General features: G+C 43.4%; 1 protein-coding gene across 3 annotated transcripts in view; it reads right to left on the bottom strand.

Annotated features, from left to right (window-relative positions):
• Window positions 1-273: 273 nt before the first annotated feature.
• PPP4R3A (protein phosphatase 4 regulatory subunit 3A) overlaps window positions 274-26,782 on the bottom strand; it is a 105,943-nt gene continuing 79,434 nt past the window's right edge. For 2 of the 3 annotated variants that reach the window (XM_085869513.1, XM_085869515.1), the window contains exons 12-15: window positions 23,398-23,540; window positions 23,011-23,198; window positions 16,769-16,998; window positions 274-2,350 (exon numbers count right to left, since the gene is read on the bottom strand). In XM_085869513.1, coding sequence (XP_085725639.1) covers window positions 2,243-2,350; window positions 16,769-16,998; window positions 23,011-23,198; window positions 23,398-23,540 — 669 coding nt within the window. In that variant the 3' untranslated portion in view covers window positions 274-2,242. The remainder of the gene's footprint in view (window positions 2,351-16,768; window positions 16,999-23,010; window positions 23,199-23,397; window positions 23,541-26,782) is intronic. The other variant, XM_085869514.1, reaches the window with a different exon arrangement.

Here is a 26,782-nt window from a genome sequence, read left to right as displayed (position 1 = left end):
GCATGCCGAACAAATTTGGAAATTCCGACCATCTTCAATCAAACGTCTGTCCTGGACAACCAGCTCGTGAAAGACTTTTGGGCCAAAGATTTGCCTGGTTGAGCACACATGGCGGGAACAATTGGGGCCGTTCAAGCAGCACTCGTCTTACTTAGTCGATGCAAATCCTCCAAATCCCATAAGCGAAAAGGTCGGCTTACGTACAAGCCATTGTTCATTCTTTATTTTAAACTTCCCACAGAGATAAGAGATAAAAGCACAGACAAGTGAAGATCAAAAGGATTTGGTTGTTTTATTATCAATGTCCCAGGATTTAACATATTCGGCAAAATAACCTGAGCAAAATGGATATTTTGGACGAAACATCCAAAATTAACCATTAATGTTTCTCCTGTTATATAATAAAACAACGCACAAGATAAAAATTGCTTGATCAAAAGGTTTTGTTAACCATTGAAACGAATCGGCTCATAAAACTACCCACGGGAAAATACACTCGTTTCAGCCAAATGTCAATCAGACGCAATTTAGAAAATTGTAAACAGCACAAGAAAAGAAAATGGCACCTACAAACACAACAGCCCGTACAAAGCTGTTCATCTGATTAACCCACGTCAAACAAAACAAGCAGGCAGCACCGGTGGCAAGCGTTTAGCCAATGATGCCAGAGCACATGGCAGATAAATCTAAACAAAAACAAAACGGCACATCTATACATTCTTATCGATACAAAATTCAACAAGAGTCACTTGCAACAAAAAGAATGAAATGAACCATCCAATAGCTGAGGATCTCAAGCTTTGACCCTTGCCAGTCCGTGGGCACCGCTGAGCACTCCTCCTGACCCGAAGCACAGTGATAGAACCAGCAGTTGACATGAACTGCATTCCTCTCAGTCATTTACAAACACCGACAGGTAGACTGGTGCCCTTGAACACCAACCCTTCCAAATTCCACCCCCCCCGCCCCCCACCTTCCACTCTGCCCTGACCCCGTTTTACCCCCAGCAGTTAGCATAAGTCAAGTTTAACACACAATGAAACAGACAGAAAAAAAACACATTCTCTCACTCACTCTCACTCTCTCTAAATGAAAAAGCACAATACACTTTAAATGTAATAAACAGGTTGCTGGAGAAAATTAAGATTTCTGGTCCCGTAGGAGGACGGTTGTGAACTATGTCACGGAGACAAAATAAGCATCATCGGTTTACAAAAATACGAAGCCTCTTTGCGGAGAAAGGAGGGTAAAGAATGCGGGATAAGCAGACATTCAGGAAAGTCCTTCAATGTTCATTCCATGTTTGACTTCAAACACCGTTGGCCCATTAGCCGACAATCCTTCCCGAGCAAGACCGCTAAGATTATTTTAAGTTCCACATATGTGGGGTACCAGAGGGTTCCATTATAAGGTCTCTGCAAGTTCACCCTCCCGACCCCTCATTCAAAAAGAAAAAAAAAAAACGAGGACTTTAGCAGTGGTTTACCAACACCACTGTCACCAGAATTACAAGTGCTGTTCGAGGCTGCTGACATGGTGTTGACGTGGTGTTTCAACATGCTACACTCTGTGCACACTACAGCTGTTTTTACAAGGACCCGTTTAACCTTGGCCTCCGGTAACAATGTAAAATGATAAGGTGACCTTTTGTCCGCTCTCTATCAGCAGCCGATGAAAGGAAATCACCACAGGCAGGTTGGGTGATGACAATGGGAAGGGGTTGAGTGGGGGTGGTGGAGGGGGGAATAAAACATGATGTACTGGGCTCACTTGGGTGTGCTTGAAAAGTATTGAATGTAATGAAACTCAAAAAAATTAAAAAGTTGGGCTTCCAAGGCCTGCTGGAAGGCAAACTGGAGCAAACAGATGGGGACTCATTCTCCAAAGACAACCATAGGTGAATGAAGAACGTAGTGAACAGAGTGGATGTCAGAATGTGCTAAAGGATTTCAACAAATATCGACCTTCAGTGGTCTGATGGCAGCGAAGCCACAGCCGATTTTGAAAGTGCATCTTCTGCTTTCGCTTGTACACCTCAATAGCTCCAGGCATCTCCTGATTGGAAGTGTAGACTGATGGATTGGTGGGTAAATGGGGTGATGGGTTTGTGCAAGCCTTTTGGATAATCTGTCATGACAAGAAACAGTACTCCTTGCTAGCCCATCCATATATCTTGCCAGTCTCTTGGATAGGTCATTAAGCTGACCGAGGTGCAGCCAATGATGGCACCAAGAGCCGGTGGTTATGACTCGAGTCGTGTTCGTTTGGCTGGAGCAGCTTCAGGAGAGTCGGTTTCTTCGTCCTCTTCATCTTCGTCATCAGGGTAGTCAACAAGCCCAACAGAACCTCTCTAGGATAGGGTGGTGGTGAAAGGAGAGCCGAGCCATTTGATTAGTACATTCTTATTGTGGTGATGTTATGCCAGTGCCACAACAGCAAACCTCAAAAAAAAATGTGATAGCCAGATTTTATGCAGCTTTACACACCTTGTCTTTGCTACTACAAAGCAACTAACAAACACTAGCCTGTATAAAAAAATTAAAAACATGATGCTCTGAAGGCTCAGGAAATGTGGACAAAACAAATGCTGAGAGGTTAATCAGGACCTTCATTCCATTAGCAAAGCCAAAAAAAACATTTGACAAAGTAAAGCTATCCATTCAAAATACACCGCCCCCATAAAAAATAAATAAACCAATGTCACCCGCAGGGTGACCCGTATCTTGCCAAAAGGTGACCACGCGTGACTTCTTTAAGGTCACACTGAGGTGAACAGAGCTGCTATCCACCAGGAGCGACTCCTTGAGGAATATCTGCCTACGAGAGATTCCGATGAGAATCGTTCTACAGAGTAACCATGAAAAATATGCTTTTGCCTCATAACGTCACCAAATGACGTCATAATGTCTCAAGCTTGACATATCTAGAAAGCACTCATCGAGGTGTTCAATTTGAGGTACTACACGATATGATTCTTAAAACTTGAAAATTTGACCTTGGGGTCAAATATGTTTGACCTCAGGCACTAACCATGAAGGTCAAGGCCAATCGCCACCAAAAATTAATCAGCTGAGCGCCAGACCATGAACTATATTCCCATGAAGTTTGAAGACGATCCGATCAAAATTACTCAAAAAATAAGGGTTTCGTCGACTCCCCTGATTTGCGACAAAGTGACCTTGACCTTTGACCTTGACCTTCAAAATTTTATGCGCTGAAATGGACATCTATAGGCCTCTGATATGCGAAGTTACAAAAATTTCCAATGATAACTGTGCTCTGCAAAGTGATTTATACAAGATTACAGACCAAAAAAAAAAATAAAAAACATATGACTGTCAAGGCCAATCGCCACCAAAAATTAATCAGCTGAGCGCCAGACAATGAACTATATTCCCATGAAGTTTGAAGACGATCCGATCAAAATTACTCAAAAAATAAGGGTTTCGTCGACTCCCCTGATTTGCGCCAAAGTGACCTTGACCTTTGACCGTGACCTTCAAAATTTTGTGCACTGAAAGGGACATCTATAGGCCTCTGATATGCGAAGTTACAAAAATTTCCGATGATAACTGTGCTCTGCAGAATTTTTTATACGTGATTACAGACAAAAAAAAACAAAAAAAAAACATACAAGCTGACTAACATATCTTGCAAAAACTTCGTTGTGGCAAGATAATAAATAACATATCCTCCAGCACACAACATTGCCGGGGCACCTTCAGTGCTGACGCTGTGCACGTGTGCAGGAGACAGAATTGGGAGGGAGCAGTGTGCAAACAGAAAGACCAACGATTTGTTACTTACGAAATCTAAAGATTTCGTAAGTATATTGATGACTTCCGTCCTCTGTTTGTGTGTGTGTGTGTGTGTGTGTGTGTGTGTGTGTGTGTGTGTGTGTGTGTGTGTGTGTGTGTGTGTGTGTGTGTGTGTTTGTAGGCACGATAACTCGAGAACGGAAGAAGCTACCAATGTCAAATTACACCACGTGATTCAGGAGGGTGATGGCTAGCCCTGATTAGATTTTGGTCAAAATCGGTTAAAGGTCAAGGTCACAGTGAGGTCAAACATAATTCCGTAAATTCATGTGGAGAAATGGAGTATTTTTGCTTCGGTCGACGTTACGAGTTCGTTTTAACTTCAATTTTAATTTTGTCTTCGGTTTTTGCGATCGCTTAGGACGCTTAACACTGAGTTGTCGAAATTCTGGTAAAAATCGGATGTTTTGGAGACGTTTTAAGAATGTATAAAAAATATTTCACTCGCCGCGTCACGGCTCGACACGTGGTGCAGCATGCTCGAGCAGAGGCGTCGTTGAGTCACGTAAAGGTTTTCCGTGTGCGCGCTGACGGTGTTTTCGATAAAGATGGTGTTTAAGTCATTTTTTTATCCCAATAAAGGTTATCGTCACATGCCTGACTCACTAAGCCGTCGGATTATGTCAAGATTGTTGGTGGATGGCCAAATATTACAGTTTTGTGACTTTGATAAAATAATATTAAATAATTGCGTGGAGAAATAGAGTTTTTTGCTTCGGTCGACGTTACGATTTTTGATGGTTTGGTACAGAATCATCATAGAAACTTCTGGTTTGTGTCGCTACCTTCTCTGGAAACAGCTTTTATTAGACAAGGTCAGAGGTCAAGTTGACGATTTCGTAAGTACCAGTCTATGACTGCTTGTTATTGTGGTCATTGAAATGCACGTAGTTAGCAAATTGTTCACATTTTCAATGCAAAACAAAATGGCTCACCTGTTCACCAGGAGAGCATAATAACAGTTATGAACATACACAGATAACAGGTGCACAGATAACAGATCATACGCCCACATAAACAGCACATAAGCCAAGAAAAATGGTCATAAATAATCAATAAATCAAAAATACCCTCTATAGCCAAATCACTTGTTCACCTTAGTGTCCAAATATCAGCTTCCTCGCTCAAAAGGTGCCCGAGATATTTCCCAGATGAGAAAGAAAAAAATAAGTAATTCATAAAGCAATAATAATGAAGTAGTAAATCAAGAAATAAAAAAAACATAACACTTTGCCAAAGCACTTGTTCACGATTGTGCCAAAATTTCAACTTCGTAGCTCAAAGGATGGTTGAGATATCGCCCGGACAAACAAACAAACAAGCAGTCATAGACTGGTACTTACGAAATTGTCAACTTGACCTCTGACCTTGTCTATAAAAGCTGTCTCTAGAGAAGGTAGCGACGCAAACCAGAAGTTTCTACGATGATTCTGTACCAAAGCATCAAAAATCGAATGTTTGACCTCACTGTGACCTTGACCTTTGACCGATTTTGACCAAAATCTAATCAGCACAAGCCATCACCCTCCTGAATCACGTGGTGTAATTTGACATTGGTAGCTTCTTCCGTTCTCGAGTTATCGTGCCTACAAACAAACACACAAACACACACACACAAACAAACACACAAACAGAGGACGGAAGTCATCAATACACTTACGAAATCTTCAGATTTCGTAAGTAACAAGCAGTCATAGACTGGTACTTACGAAATCGTCAACTTAACCTCTGACCTTGTCTAATAAAAGCTGTCTCTAGAGAAGGGAGCGACACAAACCAGAAGTTTCTACGATGATTCTGTACCAAACCATCAAAAATCGTAACGTCGACCGAAGCAAAAATCTCCATTTCTCCACGCAATTATTTAATATTATTTTATCAAAGTCACAAAGCCGTAATATTCGGCCATCCACCAACAATCTTTACATAATCCGACGGCTTAGTGAGTCAGGCATGCAACGATAACCTTTATTGGGATAAAAAATGACTTTTAAACACCATCTTTATCGAAAACACCGTCAGCGCGCACACGCAAAACCTTTACGTGACTCAACGACGCGTCTGCTCGAGCGCACTGCACCACGTGACAAGCCGTGACGCGGCGAGTGAAATATTTTTTATACAATCTTAAAACCTCTCCAAAACATCCTATTTTTAGCAGAATTTCGAAAACCGAGTGTTAAGCGTCCTAAGCGATCGCAAAAACACTAGGCAAAATTAAAACTGAAGTTAAAACGAACTCGTAACGTCAACTGAAGCAAAAATACTCCATTTCTCCACATTAATTTACAGAATGATGTTTGACCTCGCTGTGACCTTGACCTTTGACCGATTTTGACCAAAATCGAATCAGTGCAAGCCATCACTCTCCTGAATCACGTGGTGTAATTTGACATTGGTAGCTTCTTCCGTTCTCGAGTTATCGTGCCTACAAACAAACACACAAACACAAACAGAAGACGGAAGTCAATATACTTACAAAATCTTTAGATGTCGTAAGTAGCAAACACACAAACAGAGGACGGAAGTGATCAATATATTTACGAAATCTTTAGATTTCGTAAGTAACAAGAAGGCATCAGGCGGGACAGGTATGACAAAAATCATGCAAATGACGTCACTGTCACCTTGACCTTTGACATGTATAAGAAAACATTGACAGCCTCACTTTTGTCCTTCGGAATCTTCTGGTAAAGTTTGACGAAGATAGCTGAAAGTGTGAGTGCGAAAACTCGTGAACAGTAAATACCGAGCCGAGCCGTGACAAACGAGACAGACCGACACATGATGAAACTTTTCAATTTTCGTCAAAACAAGCTGAGTGAAAACCAAGTATGCATGTCATCACAGGGCACCAAATGCCTTCGGCATCCGGCAATGTCGTGCAGCGCTTGGAGATGGAATAGGGAGGGCGGTGCACATTAAATCATCCCGATGGTAGATCAGAGTGGATTGGTGAGATGTATGAATTGGTATTTTGGTGGCCAAGGCTACAATCATGTCTTGTGGCTCACCGCACCACCTTCTCTCAGGAAGCTTGGTGAAACTTTTTTTTAACCAATCTGGAACCACCTACAGGTTGTTATGAACAAAAGGTTTAATACAACAAAGAGTGGGAAGGTGGAAGAGAGGGAGAGGGGAATATTCATTTACATGGGAACATGGGACAGACATGGCACCAGGTTATTGAGACAGATAACATTCTCTAATCTGAGCCGTAGATAATGATTTTTTAAATTTATTCTCAGAACCAGCTTTCACCACATAGATACATTAGACATGAGCAAGGATGAGTGAGTTGAGTGGACAGAGGAGGCGAAAACATTTTTTTGTCTCAGGTTGTGACCACAGTCTGGTTATTCTTGTTGTATAATGATCAAGGCTCATGAGAGATCAAGAGCAGAATGGAATGGAACAAAATGCAAAGGGGAAAAACCAACAGCAGAGTAGAAGTGAGAGTGTGATCAAGGGGAGGGGGAGAAGGACATGGGGGTGAACAAGTTGCTTACAAGCTGAATGAAACACAACAAGAAGAGGAAAGGGGAAGCTGGGATGAAAGAGAAAAGGAACCAACCAACCGACAACTAGCAAATGAAAAAAAGGTGAGGGAGGGGGAATCATAACAACCTGCAAAAGGGGAGTGCTGGGGACGAGGGGTAATTTGGGGTAGAAGAGGTCACGAGTATGGATGTGGGGGGGGGGTGACCCTTAGGTGGTGGCGAATGGCTGACTTAAAGCCCTGAAGGGAAGAATGGGATTAAGCAGACTGGGGAAGTTGGTTTCACAGTGAGAGAGCAAAGAGGAACAAATGAGTGGAGGTGAGCAGTGAGCCTGGATTTTGAGAGTTTAAAAAGAAGAGGGTAACTAGCAGGCCATGTGTGCCCTGAAGAAACCTGTGAGGGACAGAGCCAAGAAAAGGTAGAGGGTGTCAAGCCAAAAAGGAGGTGTACAATGCAGAGAGGCCACCAACCTGTCTGCGTTGTGAAATTAACAGGCCTAGACACTCGGCTTCATCAAATGAGATCACAATGATTTTGAGGACCTTACTTTCCACAGCATCAAGAAGGGCAAGGTGTGAGGCAGGGGAGGAAGCCCAAAGTGGAGAGTAGTACTCCATCAAGCTGCAAATGAAGGCTTTGCAGGTTCAAAAATTCAGATCGGCCAAGAAAAGACCTTGCTCAATGAAGGGTGCCCAGTTGGCAGCTGGCGTTGGAAGCCATCTTGGAAATATGACCTTACCAAAGAAAGATGGCTGATGGTGAGGCTTAAAAGTGAGTGTAAAAGTAAAAGCAAACCTCTTCAAATTGTTTGTTTTGGAAGCATATGGGAGGGTTCGCCAGAGGGTCCTTTCAGAGAGACAGGGTATTGTGTGTAGGATTTGTGAGGGCTGAAAGACATACTTCAAGTGTTGGACCAGCTCCTGGTTATATGGAGGTCTGCAGAGAGTGAAGAGGCTGCTGCCCATCTGTCTGAAGGATGAGGGGTGTCACGACAGAGGATGGAATCATCAGCAAAGACTTGCACAAAAGCCTCGTCTCACTCATGCACCGATTTGTCAAAAATCACGTATGTGACTATCCAATCAATACTATCGGCCCTCGTACCGAACCTGTAGAGACACAGTGATATTCAAGCAGCTTGCTTTCTCAACATGGAAAACAAACCAATCTGATGGTAACTCTAAACCACTCCATAAGACTCACAAGAAATGTGTTCATCCAAATACAAGCTATAACACGTAGTTTTAACAAATGTCAAGGCTGAACTCTCCAAACGGTTTCATTACTTAAAGTCCTGGTGGTACATTGTCAAGTCAGTATCTGGTGTATGCTCCCCTCGCTCACCTCAAAATGGCCTCATCTCAAACTCTGCTCCAGAGAAGGCAGAATGTCTCAACTCAGTGTTCCCCAACATATCTTGTCCCCAAACCATTTCTACCTTACTCCCTTGTATCTACTGCCTTATTGACTGTCTTTCACACCCGAGAAGGTAGAGAAAAATCTGTCTAACCTAATCTCTTCATTGGCGATGGACCCAGATAGCAACAGTGCCATTGTTCTCAGATCATGCTCTGCTGCTCTTGCTTCGCTCCTCTTCAGCCCATCCTCTTTTGATCACTTCGCATCTGCCTGGAAGTCAGCTAACATCACTCCCATCCACAAGGATGGAAAAACAGACCCTATCAACTGCAGGCCAGTAAGATTACAGTAATCCCCCGTTTCTCGCGGGGGTTACGTTCCAAACCTCCCCGCGCTAAGTGAAAATCCGCGATGAATGGACGCCTCCCCAAAAAATTGATTCATCTCGTCTGGTCGGTTTGGCAGTGAATGGGTTTGAGGTGCCGGAGATCGACTAGTCTGGTCTGGTTGGTTTGGCAGTGATTGGGTTTGAGGTGCCGGATATCGACTAGTCTGGTCTGGTCGGTTTGGCAGTGATTGGGTTTGAGGTGCTGGAGATCGACTAGTCTGGTCTGGTCGGTTTTGAGGTGCTGGGTATGAGCAGTGCTCGTCCAACGGCGGCAAACCTTTTTCCTTCCCGAAGCATATATCGAGCACCTTTACCTTAACCTTCTCCTGGAGCATCATCGTTACCGCGATGTACCGGGGGAATCCGCAGAAAAAATTAGTTACGTTCCAAGGGAAAACCCGCGATGAACCGGGGACGCGATAGGTGAACCGCGATGAAGCGGGGGTTGACTGTACATCCAATAATAAACAAAGTCCTGTAATCCATAATTGCTGCTGATGTAGTCCTTCCTCTTTTTAAATTTCGCAATCTCTGACCATCAGTTTGAATTCAAGCACAGTCAACTATGGACATGCTGCTCCTCCTCTCTCAGCAATGGTCAGAGCTCCTAAGTCAAACAAGAATAACACTCGGTTGAGTGCATACCTCCACTAGGCTGAACACTTTACGTTTTGTATCCCACTGATAGGAGGAATCTGGATAAGGACCTGAACCAAAATCGAATCGGCTTGTTCTTGTCACCTAACAAACTGATCCACCTAGTTTTGTTATAATTCGTCCACAACTTTTTGAAATATCATGCTATATATCGTTTTTGGCCCCATCCCTCAATGGTGAAAAATCACTTTGCAATCAAGAAGTTATCGTATCCAGCCGGATCCAGATTGAGATCTTCACCCAAATTGAATCGATGCGGCCTTGTCACACACCCAACCTGTCCAGCAAGTTTTGTCCGAATCAATGCACAACTTTTTGAGATATCCTGCTCACAATTCAACAGAAAGGGGTGAAAACATAACTTCCAATCACCTTCGGAGGCAGAGGTAATAAGAGGTCAGGACCATCTCCCTGGACATATCAGGCATTCAATAAATTTAGCATAATGTCATGCCCCTCATATAAACAGGATGCAGATAAAAACAAACACAAAACAAGAAAGAGTAATCAGCGATTGCAGAACTTCACCAAGACTAATTTTGTGTGGTGTGTTGTATGGTGTTTGTGTGGTTATGTGTGGTGTATTTTGTGTAGTGTTTGTGTACTGGTGTGTTGCGAAATTAATAAGAGAAATAACTATAACTGCCACTTTTAACTGCTGGGAGTGATGACCGGGTATGAAGACGTCCCACTTTGATGCAACTCCGCTTTTATCAGACACCTTACCCTGACCCTGACCCATGACATTTTTATTTATTAATCAACTGAATTCAGGATGGGATTAAAATATATTCAACTCAGATCAGATGGAAGAGCAAACAGGTACAGTCCTGCATTGAAGTAATCAGAGGAACCCAAACAAACAAAAAGAAAACATGAAGTCATCAGGAGGAACCTGGATAGGATTCACATTTCAGCTGCGACTCCTCTACCCTCAAACCCATCCAAGAACAGCTAAATGAGCCTTATTTAAAAATTAAAAAACCCACATGAAAAAATTAAATAATTGTGGCTGCCAGACCATGTGTCCGATCAAGTTGAAGTGATGCGGAATATTAGTTCACTAGCCGAAACCCTGTCACAGACGGATTCCGTTCCATGAGCCCACTATGACAACCAGTGGCGGCTCTTGTAAGAGCCGGATCCCAGTCGATGTACTCCATGGCCTTACCTAATGAGGCCGACAAAACGTCCTTGTACACAACATTTTTGGTGTACACTTCTCCTTGTGAATAAGTCCCCCGATTTGTGCACGTGTCTACTTTGACGTACACCATATCAAAACTTCTCAGGTCACAGTGCCGAGAAAAACGTGACGCGACCGTTAGGGGGAGCACAAAATTGGTCCTTCAGTATTAATATATAGATGCTTCAGAGTTGAAGGTTGACTATTGCCACTATGTGCGATGCGCTCTTACAGGTACGAAGTTTCTTTCAGTCCAGGTCATAGTACCGAGAAAAACGTGACGCGACCGCCAGGAGGAGCACACAATTGGTCCTTCAGTATTAATATATAGATAATTGAGATCTAGTAGTGATGCAGAATAGGACACACATGCCAGACCATGTGTCCTATTCCGCATCACAACAATATCACAATTATGAAGTTTCACGACAATCGATTCAGCGGTTCCACAGAAAACATTATTTAATATCTTTTTTAAATCCAATATGGCTGCCAAACCATGTGACCTATAAATTATTCTTTAACACAACCTAGTATACACATGCCTTGGGGAACATTTATGTGACGTTTCCCCTCGATCTATCCGGCTGTTCTGGAGAAGAATTTTGTATGTTTGGGGGTAAATCCAATATGGCTGTAAACCATGTGACCTATGATGTCGTTCATATTTGTGAACCTTTTGTTCCTCTTGGAGAGGCAGCCATATGTGTAAAGTTTCGCCTTGATCTGTTCAGCCATTTCAGAGAAGATTTTTGAAGGTACTTTATAAAAAACAATATGGCTGCCGAATCAAGTGACCGATGACGTCATCAAAAAAAAAAAGTTTGTGGACCATTTTATCCCAAGATGACCCTCAAAATTTTCATACTGATCGGATGTAGCATTCCACATATGCAATTGTGACATCATAACGAAGGCACCTATGATGTCAAATAAATCAAACATTCCACATGGGGAGTACTTGCTGTGTGTCAAGTTTCAATTTTTTCCTCGGTGTGGGTTCAGAGATGCAGAGATCTAAAGTTTTTTTCAACATGGCTGCCACACTACGTGACCTATGATGTCATAATTATCATTAAAACATTATACATGAGTGGTCGCACCAATGTTGAAAACTTCGTCTCAATCCGACAAGCGGTTGCAGAGAAAAACACGAAAGTTCTGTGTGGAGAAGCAAAAAGAAAAGATGAAGTCTTTTCTTTTTGCTTGTTTCGGTTCCTTCTGATTACTCCTATGAAGGACTGTTCGTATTTGGTCTTCCATTTGATTTGAATTTAATTTGCTTTAATCCCATTCTGAATTCAATTGAATAACTAAAAGAGCCACACGGCGGAGTCCACACCTCTGCCACGTCATGCCTGATCCACAAGAACATATAGGGCCCAATACTTTTTGAAATATCATGCTATAGAGTCCTATATGGTTTTTGGCCCTAACTCTCAATGGCGAAGAATCACTTTAAAAATACCCCCGAGCGGAAGTGCCGGTCATCTCTGCCAGAGGTCGAAAGTAACTCTGTGCCATACTGGAATAGGGGCAGTTCATAAAGTACGTACGCTCTACTTCCGGGTTTCAAAACCACCCACCCCCTCTGTATGCAGGCTAGTGACCACCCACCCACCCCCCTCATACATCGCTAATCACTTGCAAAGCCAGCAGTTCCTTATGAACCGATGTTTGTAAGCCATGACGATGCAGTCCCTAGCAGTGTAATTTACCATTTTATTTTAATATCACAGCACGTCATTTATGAAAATAAAAGTACAAATTGACATTCAAGACAATGTTAATGTCATAAATGAAAGTAAGTGTGCATATAAACTTGTGTTCCATTGTTTTAGTTAAATCTGACAAAAGCTTCAAATGTAATATTTGTCTCGGAGAGATCCGGTTGTTAATTTTTTAATACTTTTTTTGTATGTACGTACTTTATGAACGGCCCATACGGGGAATCAGAACGAAATTTGAAGGGCTATAAAATCAGAACGAGAGCAAATTTCAAAAAAATGGCTCGTGTTGTTCTAGATAATAGTCCGTAGTATCTGAATCACTAATAACATTTGATCTCTCTTGATAAATGAGGGAGGAGATACGATTTGAAATCGACGATTTTCGCAACTTTGACAGCCTCGTGACGTTGACCTCGACCTTGGACGACCTTGTAAGTTACATCGTTGTGCATGTCTCATCGACCTCTATCCATTCCACTATTGGTTATTTGTCTGCACTCGGTTTGATTGTGGACGGACGGACGTACGGACAGACTTCGAGAGTGGGGTTATTAGGTCATCTCTACTGAGATGATAGAGATGACCTAAAAATGAAATAATTCTTGTATCAAGATCCGGATTCAGATCTTCACCCATATCGAATAATTTCTTCCTCATTACACACCCAACCTGTCCACCAAGTTTCATCCGAATCCGCCCACAACTTTTTGAGATATCCTGTACACAAACAGACAGAAAGGGGTGAAAACATAACCTCCTTCACCTTAGGGGGTGGAAGTAATAATAATAAAAAACGTCATGGGTCAGGGTCAGGTGTCTGATCAAAGCATAGTTGGATCAAAGGGGGACATCTTGGTACCCAGTCATCACTGCCAGCAGTTATAATGTGGCTGTTCTAATTTTGACTCTTATTACCTCCGCCACCGAAGGTGAAGGAGGTTATGTTTTCACCCCTTGCTGTCTGTTTGTTTGTCTGTGTACATGTTGGGTGTGTGACAACAAGGACGAACTGATTAGATTTTGATGAAAATCCGACGACGAGAATTTTTTTAAGTGATTCTTCACCATTGAGAGATAGGGCCAAAAATTATACATTGATGAGCCAAAACATTATGACCACCTGTCTAAGATGCTGTTGGTCCTCCGTGTGCCGCCAAAACAGCGCCACCCACCGAGGCATGGACTCTACAAGACCCCTGAAGATTTCCTGTGGTATCTGGCACCAAAACATTCGCAGCAGATCCTATAAGTCCTGTAAGTTGTGAGGTGGAGCCACCATGGATCGGACTTGTCGGTCCAGCACATCCCACAGATGCTCAATCGGATTGAGATCTGGAGAATTTGGAGGCCAGGGCAACACCGTGAACACTTCATCATGTTCCTCAAACAATTCCCGAACAATGTGTGCAGTGTGGCAGAGTGCATTATCCTGATGAAAGAGGCCACTGCCATCAGGGAACACCATTGCTATGAAGGGGTGTACCTGGTCTGCAACGATGTTTAGGTAGGCGACACGTGTTAAATTGACGTCCACATGAAATGCCAGACCCAGGGTTTCCCAGCAGAACATTGCCCAGAGCATCACACTCCCTCCACCGACTTGTCGTCTTCCCACAGTGCATCCTGGTGCCATCACTTCCCCAGGTAAACGGCGCACACAAACACGGCCATCCACGTGATCTAACAGAAAACAGGACTCATCGGACCAGGCGACCTTCTTCCGCTGCTCCAAAGTCCAGTTCCGACGCTCGTGTGCCCATTATAAGCGCTTTCGACAGTGGACAAGGGTCATCATGGGCACTCTGACCGGTCTGCGGCTACGCAGCCCCATACGCAGCAGGGTGCGATGCACTGTGGATTGTGACACATTCCTCCCATGACCACCTTTAAAATTTTCTGTGACTTGTGCCACAGTTGACCTTCTGTCGGTTCGGATCAGACGGGATAGCCTTTGATGCCCTCGCGCATAGATGAGCATTGGGTGCCCAACACCCTGTCACCGGTTTGTGCTTTGTCCCTCCTCGGACCACTGTCGGTAGGTACTCACCACTGCTGACCGGGAGCACCCAACAAGCCTTTCTGTTTCAGAGATGCTCTGACCCGGTCATCTGGCCATAACAATTTGGCCCTTGTCAAAGTCGTTCAAGTCTTTACTCCTGCCCATTTCTTCTGCATCCAACACATCAACTTCAAGAACTGACTGTTCACTTGCTGCCCAAAAATCCCACCCCTTGACAGGTGCCATTGTAACAAGATAATCAATGTTATTCACTTCACCTGTCAGTGGTCATAACGTTTTGGGTCATCAATGTATATAGCACGATATCTCAAAAAGTTGTGGACGGATTTGGATGAAACATGGTGGACATGCTGGTTGTGTGACAAGGAAGAAATGATTCAATTCTGGTGAAGCTCCGAATCTGGATCTGGATACGAGAATTATTTAATTTACAAGTGATTCTTCACTATTGAGAGATCGGGCCAAAAACTATATCATACTGTACAGCATGATATTTCAAAACTATATTGGGCCCGATATGTTCTCGTGTATTAGGCATTTCGTGGCGGAGGTATGCACTCGACCGAGTGCCTTCTAGTTAATTATGTAACACACCATGACACAAATGCCACACAAAATACACCACACAAAACAAGTCCTGGTGAGGGTCTGCAATCTCTGATTGCTCTTTTTCTACAACAGCGAGGTTCATGGAAGAGCAAGTAACATTGACAGTGGGGTAATGGAGAAACAATTGGGTACAACCAGCATAGGACTCAGTTAACAGGAAAGAAACAGAGGAGGGGAAGAAACACTGAAATCAGCAAGACAGCAGGTTGGGTTAGGAAGCGTTAATGGGAGGTAATAAAGACCATGGGTCAGGATTAGGGATGGCACGAGGTGATGGTGAACTGGCTACTTGAAGCCCTGGAAAGAAAAGTGGGAAAGACCACTCTCTGGAAGGCAGTTCCAGAGAAACGAGGAACAAGGGTGGTGAGGTGTGCAGTCAGTCTGGATTTTGGAACTTTAACCACAAGTAGGTTACTGGGATAATGTGTGCATCCTTCAGTTGCTGAGGAGGGTTGGAGGACTGAGAGAGCAGAGGGAGCAATATTGAATAAGAGACAAATAAAAGGCAAAAAAGGCCACCGACCTGAGTGGAGGTCAGCCTGCCTGCAATGTGACAGCAACAGACTTTGTGCTTCATTCTTTTCAATATACAGTAATCCAAGAGAGACATGTGATGCTGGGGTGCCAGCCCATAGGGGAGAGCAGTACTCCATTGAGCTACGGAAATAGGCATTGTCCACCGAATAGTTATGATTTTCCAAGGAAAGACTTGGATCGACGGAGGATGCCCAGTCTGCGGCTCGTTTTGGAGGCTAGCTTTAATATGGGGTTGGCTGAAAAGTGGTCATGGCTGATGGTGAGGCCTAGCAGGTCAAAAGACTAAACCTCTTCCAGTAGCTGACCATGGAAATAGACATGCGAGTTATTTTGACAATCCTTCCAGAGTGATAGGGTGAGACGGTGACATTTTATAGGATTGAAGGCGGACATGTTCCATTTATCAGATCAGAGTCAAATCATTTCAGAGAGATTAGCAGAAAGTGACATAGCTGCATTCTACCAGAGAGTGACATAGCAGTGGGATGGAATACTATATGACACAATGTGGAGTCATAACCAAAAAGGAAGAGGGTTTTTCAGAGCAATTAAAAGGTCATTTATATAAATGAGGCACAAGACGAGGTACAATACAATGCCTTGGGCAACTCCAGCCTCCATTGGGAGAGGGGAGAAGGTTCCAATGCTGCAAAAACAGACAAATTCCTATATTGTGTTGATTTGACCAACCATCTGTTATGCACATTAATGATGTAAAAGTGCACTGATGCCTTCAAATGTCCTTGTCCTAAATGTACCACAATACATACCTGCAAATGCTTCATCAAAATTTATCTCAGACCATTTGATTGATAGTTGACTGCATTTTCATGTACAACCTTCACCACTAGCTTTAGAACAGAGAGGGATAGTGACATGCATCAACACAACAAAGGCTTACAAGAAAATAAGCATAGGCAGAGAGAAATATCGAGAAGGGACTTCAATGGAGCCAAAATCCTACCTTTGATGTGATTGCAAGTGTTGCTACGCTGCTGCTGATGGGAACAGATGGAACTTGGGAGCTTATCGGCGATGTCACTGCTTGGCCGAGGGGTGACAGGGATTTATCCAGTGTCAAGCTGCAAGGGGGCAGCGTGTTTACTGCTAATGACAGTTTGAACATTGGTGCCTCTGTTTTGGTTCCGAGGCTGGGCTTGGGGAGGACTTCTGTATCGTCAGTATCTCGTGCTGCTAGAATGGTGGGGGAGGAAGGGAGAGACAGAGAGAGGTAGTGGGGGGGGGTGGGGTTGGAGGGGGGAAGGTTCAATATGTAGTTGATCAATGTCTAGCACAGAGTTACTTTTTTAAACAAACTTCATTGTTTGCCATAAAAAGTGTCATTCATCCAATAACAATGGCTACCACTTCAGCAAAGAAGAAAACAAAGGCCAAATGCAAATAATCGCATCCTAAGTTGCATTGGCGCTGTCGTACCAGCTTTCGGCAGGTGAAGAGGCCATCCCTAGATGTTAAGCTGGGAGTCTGTCTGCCAGCATTTGCTGGTGGACATGAAAATACCCCACAGTGTCCATTGCAAGAGTAGGCCATTGTGTGCCATCCCTGGCCAAATTCAAAATTGTTGCCCTGAGCTGTCATTTGTGACTTTGGTGGGGTTATCGGAATCATATACAGACGTTGCTACCGAAGGCTTCCGTTACCCAAGAGGGTGCAACAACACAACACGTGTGCAATGATGGGATTTGAAGCAAAAGTTGGAACATGGTCTGAAGGGAGAAAAGAAGTACTGCATTTCTCTGCAAGAGCAAAGAGTCAATACTTCTGCAATGGTCAAACCATAGAGTCAACTGATAGTCAATTCAAAGAGCATTTGCTGCCCCCCACCCCACCCCTAGAAATTAAATAAACACATTACATTATGAATGAGAACATGATTAGTACATGACTTACATTAGATTTTAATAAACATTTGTTTCAGAACTGTGGCAGAAGCAGATAAAAATCTCACCTTTGATGATGCCATCCAGGATAGTGACCAAGTATCCTCACTATAATTCACGGACCGGTGTGTGTGCGTGTATTTGTGTGTGTGTTTGTCGCACTAATCTTCTGACAGTTCTGGGCCAATTAGGTTCAGACTGGCAATATAGGATCAGCATGACACCAATTAGTGCAGAGGGGTGTTTTTTTATCTTTGCCTGTGGTCTTGGGGGGGGGGGTGAAGGGATGGGGGACTATGCAAATTCTCTATGTAAATGTGTATCGTCTCTCAAGGTGGGGAAGGGTATTATAAGTCCCCACCCTTTACAGAACAGTATTCCTGTCCCCACATTTTCCAGTGCAGTGAAGCGTTTGGAATTACGCAGCGAGAGATATTTTGAATTACACGTTTGAATAAGAATAACAACATAACCCCCGTGGAACTGCTTCAAGTGAATACAAATGAGAAATATCATGCAGAGATGACGAGAGGATCTACAGTAACAGATGTTCTCCAAGCATTATTGATTAACTGGAAGCAGATTTGCTGGAAGAATACCCTACCAGAAAGAGAGGAAAAGAGAGAGAGAAAGAAAAAAAAAACAATACCCTACCTCCACCACCGAAGGTGAAGGAGGTTATGTTTAGGGTAAACAATACCCTAAAAAAAAAACAATAGCTCTAAGTCAATCACCAAAACCACACATATGATCACACCATTTACAAATATGTTTTCTAATTCTCCATTTTGGGGAAGGACTGTTTGGGTGGTGAATGGTCTTACAGTTTCTAAGGATGTCAGAGAGTTGTGAAATAAATTATTGCCTCAAAGACTCGGTGATGTTAATGCATAGAGTGTCATTCCAAGTCTGGGAGGTCGGTGGTTCTAACCCCGGCCAAGTCATACCAAATACTTCAAAAATGGTAGGTGCTGCTTCCTTGCTCGACGTTGAACATTTAAAAGGATAAGAGCACAAACAATCCCCATAGGTTGGCATCCATAGGGAGGAGGAAATGCTCCGCTGAGTGCAGTGAAAAAGGCAGCGCCATTGCTGAGATGTTGCTGGTACTCAAGAGTACCCCAGGAAGTCATGGCACTTCCCCAAGCTCAGTGGTTGTGTTAACCTCATCTAAAAGGTGTACTCAAAAGGGGTGTGTGTGTGTGTGTGTGTGTGTGTGTGTGTGTGTGTGTGTGTGTGTGTGTACGGACTCCACTATGAGCCATAACGAGAGAGAGAGAGAGAGAGAGAGAGAGAGAGAGAGAGAGAGAGAAAGAGAGAGAGAGAGAGAGAGAGAGAGAGAGAGAGAGAGAGAGAGAGAGAGAGAGAGAGAGAGAGAGAGAGAGAGAGAGAGAGAGAGAGAGAGAGAGAGAGAGAGAGAGAGAGAGAGAGAGAGAGAGAGAGAGAGAGAGAGAGAGAGAGAGAGAGAGAGAGAGAGAGAGAGAGAGAGAGAGAGAGAGAGAGAGAGAGAGAGAGAGAGAGAGAGAGAGAGAGAGAGAGAGAGAGAGAGAGAGAGAGAGAGAGAGAGAGAGAGAGAGAGAGAGAGAGAGAGAGAGAGAGAGAGAGAGAGAGAGAGAGAGAGAGAGAGAGAGAGAGAGAGAGAGAGACAATCCTTGGAATACACTTTTGAAGATAAGGAAACCTTTCCCTGTCTCTTTTCCTCTCAAGTAAACACCTTTGTCATCATGTTCGATTCTCCCATTGGTCTGTACTCACTATTTATTCCACCGGTTAATTTTAAAAAAACAAAAAAAATGAGAATGGCACTCTTCGACATAGACCGACTTGCCTCCGCCCACATTATTACATTATAATACTTGTACCAAGTTTTATTTAAATCCCTTCAGCTGTTCTCAAGTATCACATTTTTACCTGAAATGATCTCTGACCTTTGGCCGTGCTGTTAGCTTTGCTAAAATATAATCAGTTCATCTTTGCAACGTAATATATACTTTACCAAGTTTGGTCAAAATATCATCACTGGTTCACAAGTTAGCCTGGTAACGGAATGTTTACAAAATGGGACCTCTGATCTTTGACCTCTTGACCTGAGAATCTAATCAGTTAATTTTTCAATCATTATACATACTTGGACCAAGTTTGACTTCGATCCCCTTCAGCCTTTAAGTTATTGCGGTAATGAAAAACTATCATGGATGATGGATGGACAGCCCGAAAACATAATGAAGAAGAACTAGTCTTGCTGGTGCAGGCTAGTGTTCATCTGTATTGGCAGACATTAGAACAGTGGATTAAATCAACAGAACATTTATTGAGGTATGCTGATTGGCATGGGAAGCAACAAGCTGATGTTGAGCGTTAACTCTTTGGCGGAACAAAAGAGCACTGATATACTTCAACACCCAAAACATCAGCTTCTTGCTTCGTATGGTGGTTAGCATACCTCGATCAGCTCCCTGTTGGTTTCACCTATTAATAAAAAAACTGACATTTTGCTCCAGGGCAATGTATAAACGAGAAATCATCTCAAAATACAAAGCATGTCCATACCTGCTCTGTACTCAAAATAAACCTGACAAAAACAACAGCTAAAGAAAAAAAAACCCCAAGAAGTTACATTTATTAATTCATGTTCTCCATATTCTCATAATAAAGGCTTGTTGAAAATTTGATGACAAAAGTTGAAATGGTAAAAAAGCAGCCTGAACAGACACACACTCCCATTCATTCAAGCTTCTGGGTCTCACTATCTGCCATGATCTTTCATGGAAAAGCCACATTTCCAAGCTGGCCACCAAAGCTCGTCACCGACTGGGAATCCTCGATCGTGCAAAGTCTTGCTTTGGCAAACCTGAGCTCCTGACCACATATTAAGCTTTCGTCCACAGCCTGAAAGAGTACTGCTTTCCCCTCTGGGCTGGTGCTCCTGCCTCTCACCTTTCTCAGCTTCACGCTGTGGAGACCAAGGCATTCAGGATCATTGGTATCTCCCGCGGTGAGGCTGAGTCTTTGGGTCTCTCGCTCTCACCACAGGGAGGTCGGTGGTGTGTCTTCTACCGTCTCCTCTCCGGCCTCACCCCCCCCCGCTCTGTGTGCGATTTGTCCCCCCCTCCTCCCCCCCATAATATTTCCGTAGGGTGCTCAAGGTCCGCCAGCAACCCCCTTCTGGTAAAACTACCAAAACCAAGAATCACTGCTCACCTTCACTCTTTCATTCCTCTTTTTTTCCCACCTCTGGAACAAACTCCCACACACTTTTCAATCCCACTCTTCCCTCCAGGTCTTCAAAACAGCTGTTCACCACCATCTCTTATCTTCCCCCATCCATAACGACGATCTTTTCCACCCCATTAATCCACCCTAAACCCACCTCCTTCAAATTCCCTGCTTTCCTTCCTGAAAGTCCCTGTACAATCCATCTTGTTTACTCTGTGTACCCCACCCCATCCTTGTACCTTCCACAGATCTCCTCATGTCTGTTCCCCACTGTTTTTTCCTTGCCTCTCCCACCCCTCTTGTCTCCTGCTCCCCTTGTTGTACGTTTCTGTGTGTTAGCTTTCATATGAGCTTCGACAGTGTATTTACAAAAAAAACAAACACTAATGCAAAAACCCCATGTCCCGCTTTTTTTTTTCTTTTGTATACTTTGTCGAGGCTCGTATGAGAGCTAACACACAACGCACATCAAGGGGGGCATGATACAGGAGGGGAGGGAGTGGGAAGGACAAAATAGTGGGGAACAGAGACATTTGGAGATTTGTGGAAGGGAGAGGGATGGGACGGGGAACATGGGGAATAGAAGATGGACATTACAGGGACTTTCAGGAAGGAAAGCAGGGAATTTGAAGGAGGTGGGCTTGGGTGGATTATCGGGGGTAGAAAAGATCGAGGATTTGGATGGGGGATGATAAGAGGTGGTGGTGAACAGCTGTTTTGAAAGCCTGGAGGGAAGAATGGGAATGAATAGAGTGAGGGAGTTTATTCCAAAGGTGGAGAAAAAGAGGAATGAAAGAGTGAAGGTGAGCAGTGATTCGTGATTTTGGTAGTTTTACTAGAAGGGGGTTGTTGGCAGACATTGAGCTCCCTGCGGAAATGTGGTGGGGACAAATCGCAGAGAGAGAGCAGGGGGGGCTAGGCTGGAGAGGAGACGGTAGAAGACAGAAAGACCACCGACCAACCTGCTGTGATTGAGTGAGAGGCCCAAAGACAGCCTCATTGCGGGAGATGCCAATGATCTGAAATGCCTTGGTTTCTACAGCGTGAAGCCAAGAAAGGTGCGAGGCAGGAGCACCAGCCCAGAGGGGAGAGCAGTACTCCATCAGGCTGCGGACAAAAGCTTTGTAAATGGTCAGGAGCTCAGGTGGGCTGAGGAAGGACCTTGCATGACGGAGGATTCCCAGTCGGCGACTGGCTTTGGAGGTGAGGTTTGAAATGTTGTGATGGCTAAGAAGCCCCTGAAATGTAAAGTGTGTGACAAACCCATAATAACTTTTGATGGAGAGTGACGCAAAATTCAGGTCCCATTTAGAATTTCGTTCAACTCCCATTGAACAAAGATCAGGAGGTTCAAACTGAAATGCCATCAACACTAATGGTGTACTGACTGTGAAAGACTTATGTGTGGCATTGAACTCGATTTGGTCCCAAACGACTTCATAAGAGCTTAAAATAGATCCATAATCAACTGGTTAATAAACTAAAAAAATAGCACCGTAAAGCGGGCGTAACCCCTCAGCCCCTTGACGCAAACCAATTTCAAGATGGTGGTCATATTGAAAATCGCAGCATGCCCATTTTCAAAAGGAACCTTCCTCTACTCAACCCCAACACACCCTGCAAAAATGGATTTAATCGGACAAGGCGTTCTCCTCGAAATTGATGGAAACCAATTTCAAGATGGCTGCCATGGAGGCCACATTGAAAATCGCAGAGCGCCCATTTTCGAAAGGAACCTTCCTCTACTCAACCCCAACACACCCTGCAAAAATGGATTTAATTGGACAAGGCGTTCTCCTCGAAATTGACGGAAACCAATTTCAAGATGGCTGCCATGGAGGCCACATTGACAATCGCAAAGCGCCCATTTTCGAAAGGAACCTTCCTCTACTCAACCCCAACACCCCCTGCAAAAATGGATTTAATTGGACAAGGCGTTCTCCTTGAAATTTATGGAAACCAAAAGTTGACAGACGCCCGGACGCCCGCCGGACAACGCCTATGACGACAATACCCCTTAGCCAATTCTGGCTGAGGGGTAAAAACCACAACACAGATAATTTTTGACAACAAAATGAGCCAGGATTACCCTTCTTCCTATCGATAAATTTCCCAAGGTTATCGATGAAATCGTCCTCCGCCTTGCTCTTTTCAGAAGGAGGGACGACTGCCTCCTCTTCCTCAACTTCCTCCTCATCCTCGAACCAGATCTCCTCCTCTTCCTCTAATGAGCGCACATCCCGTCTGTATCGGTGGTTTCGTAGCAGTGGTGTTGTACTGTCGAAAGAAAAAGCCAGTCCACACCGCACAGGCCATTAATTAATATATCACGAGAACTCTTCCGCTGAGAACTTTCTCACTGAGAAAAATCAAAAGTAACAACATCTCGCTGCATCACGATGCACTTTCCACGTTCATATATGATCGTTCATTATTAAAGCTACAGGTGAAGAAACATTTCCGTTTTTTTATTCACCTGTCCACTTTCGGTGTTTCCTGTCTCTCCTTTTCTTGTTCATAACGCAGCTTCAAGCCTTTGAACGTTGTCACGTAGTCAATGTTTTCAAAGCCTTTGTAGAAGTTCTCCACGATATGCATTATCAGTGACTTTACATCCTCCTGATGAGACAAACATGAAGTGCATAAAAGGCCTTGTGCAATAAATCCAATGATGTAAATTTACACAATTTTCTTTTAATTTCAGGTGAACTTGAAAATTCACGAACATAATTTGATATTTAATGATGACAAAAAAAAAGTCTAAGCGACTAAATCAGAGGAGGTGAATTGACATTGAATGACCCTATAAAATGGCAAATTACGATTAAGAATATTATATAAAAACACACATATAGCCGAAAGAAGAAGAGACATCACCGAAGATTTTTCATCCTGCACTCGTCAGGGCACATACAAGAATACAAGATATGCAGACGCAAAGCAATTTTATTTGCTCATATGACTGCTGCTGACACGAATACACGTCATGGCAACAAGGCAGTGAGGAAACCAAAGACTTCCCATTATAACAGAGCAAGTTTAAAACAAGTGGATTATTTGCACAAACTCTTTCTGTTTACAAAGAACAGGAACTTGTATGTGTATAAATGTGGCTTCAAGAATATGTAAATATGCTTCAGAACGTATACATGCCACAATCTGAAACTGTTTAGCATGATAGTTGCTCATCTGCACATTCAGGATTGGTCAGGAGGTGCTGACCGATGGTAGAATCGCTTTTTTGAGCTGGCGCTCTTGTTGGGTTCTTGCATGCACGAGTCAGTTGTTTATATACAACCAATATCCAAGATATTACGGATTGCCAATGGGATGTGCTGCTTGATCCGGTCCTCCGGTCAAACGGATGTACGGTCTACGTACCTGGCATCACGTCGGCATTATAATTGTTAACTAACATTATTCAATTTTGTGGGAGGGAGCACATATTTCTGGACTGAGGGGAGCAGTTTGTGAGTGTTAAATATCACTCTTGTTGCAAAATAGTTGCAGCACCATGAAACCACCTGTTTCATATGTTGTTAATGACAATTTTGAGCTGTGTGCACCCAGAGATGAGTCGCTCAGGGTAGCAGATGTCACATTAGTGTAGTAGATAGTAGAAAAATCGTGCAAATTATGATACAAGCATCAAATTTGGCATTTCTGTTCTGCAGGGCTTTCTGATCAAATCTGCCCGATTGGCCGTTTGAAAAAACAAATTTTGAAAAAAAAATAAAAAATTCAAAAAAATTTGAAGTCACAGCTGGCTCAAATTCTTGAAGCGCAAGTGAACATCCCAGACAGAAAACCAATGGAAGATGCAGTCATCATTGATGGCTCAGCACTTATCAATGCCCTACCTCCACGCACTTCAAAGATATTTGATGACTATGCTAAAGAAGACATCATCCCAAAGGTGGAATCCTATGGTGCCAGGTACGAGAGGGTGGACGTAGTGTTTGATGTGTACAAGAAGTCAAGTCTGAAGTCCGAGGCAAGGTCGAAAAGGGGGCAAGGAATCAGAAGAAGAGTGACAGGAACCAGTAAGACCCCAAGTAACTGGAGAAGCTTTCTTCGAGATGACAGCAACAAGACTGAGCTGTTTCACTTCCTTGCGGAAAAGATGTGTGAAGCACAGACGACAAGCACAGTCATTGTCATAAAAGGAGAAGATGTCATTAGCAACACAAGGAAGTCACTGGATGCTGTGTCTCCATGTTGTCATGAAGAAGCTGACACTCAAATATTTGTACACGCCAGGGATGCAACGACGGATGGTAGCAAGTCCATTATCATTAAGGCTAATGACACGGACGTACTAGTCATAGCAATATCTGTACTGCCATCCTTACAGGAACTAGGTCTTGAGAACATGTGGATTGCCTTTGGCCAAGGAGCCAAGGCGCGATGGATTCCAGTCCATGAGGTAGTTTCTGCAATAGGGCCTGAGAAAGCTAGAGGGATCCCATACTTCCATGCGTTCACTGGATGTGACGTAGTGTCTGCCTTCTGCGGTAAAGGGAAGAAAACTGCATGGCAGACTTGGAACGTCTTTGATGATGTTTCTGAAACATTCACCAATCTCAGCCAGCATCCAACATTGATTCGTGATATTGACTTTGAAATTTTTTTTTTTTGAAATTTTTCAAAATGTGGATTTTCAAATGGCCAATCAGGCAGATTTGATTAGAATCCCCTGGAGAACAAATGTGCCAAATTTGATGCTTGTATCATCATTTGCACGATTCCTCCCAAAAATTGCTGTTATCTGCCCCACTACATAGAATAGTTATGATGTACTCAATTTCAACAGCAAGCCAACAAGGTGAGCATATGGCCAAGGCTCTGTTCACAGCCGGATGTTAATAAAGGCAATCTTGGAGCATGTTGGGCTAAAGAAGTCCCACTGTGTTTACTGCACAACGAAGTTAAACTAGCAATATATTGCAGTTGATAATCCATCCCCAGTTTTCTTGACTAACACTTCTAGAAAGAGTACATATGATTGCTACATTTTAAAAATGAGCTTTAGTTTGGGATGGAGTGCATTGAAATGTGCAAGGGAATCAGTGCAGGCAGTAACAGCATTAAAAAAAATGATTTCAGTGTCGGTGTGATGCCTGGTCATACATCCCTTAACCTGGAGGACCGGATCAGGCAGCACATCCCATTGCAATCCGCAACACCTAAGAATCTTAAATACTGGTCACATACAACCAACTCGCAAATGTAAGAACCCAATACGAATGCCTGCTCAAAAACGCGATTCTACGAATATTCAGCACCACCTGAATAACCCTGAATGTGCCGACGACTCTCATGCTGAACGGTTCCAGATTATGGCATGTGCACGTACGTACCGAAGCACATTTGCATATTCGTCAACCCACATTGACACATACATTGTAAACAAAAAGAGTTTGTGCAAACACTCCACTTGCTGTAGCCTTGCTCTGTTATCATGGGAAGTCTTCGGTTTCCTCTCTGCCATGTTGCAATGACGTGTATTCGTGTCAACAGCAGTAATGTGAGCAAATAAATTGTGTTGTGGCTGCATATCTGGTATTCTTGCATGTGCTCTCACAAGTGCAAGACGAAAAGGTCCGGTAACGGCCATTTTTACATTGTAAACATACGAACTGTGCTTCCCCATTGTCATTGTCTCGGGTCGCTTACCTACAATCGATTTTTCATTTATTTATTTTTTCATTAACTGATGCTTTTCAATGGTTCTGTGATTTTTCCGGGTGTATCGGCTTTGATGTCCATCAGCATGCAAAATTACCGTGCTTCCCCATGGTGGCAGGTCGTTCATCTGCATTTTTTCATTCATTTATTTTTTCATTAACGGATGTTTCCCG

The sequence above is a fragment of the Eptatretus burgeri genome, chromosome 2, assembly GCF_056783735.1.
Source record: "Eptatretus burgeri isolate ZD-2024b chromosome 2, Ebu_testis_v1, whole genome shotgun sequence".
In the NCBI taxonomy this organism is placed as follows: Eukaryota; Metazoa; Chordata; class Myxini; order Myxiniformes; family Myxinidae; genus Eptatretus; species Eptatretus burgeri.
This window is presented reverse-complemented; position numbering and strand designations above follow the sequence as displayed.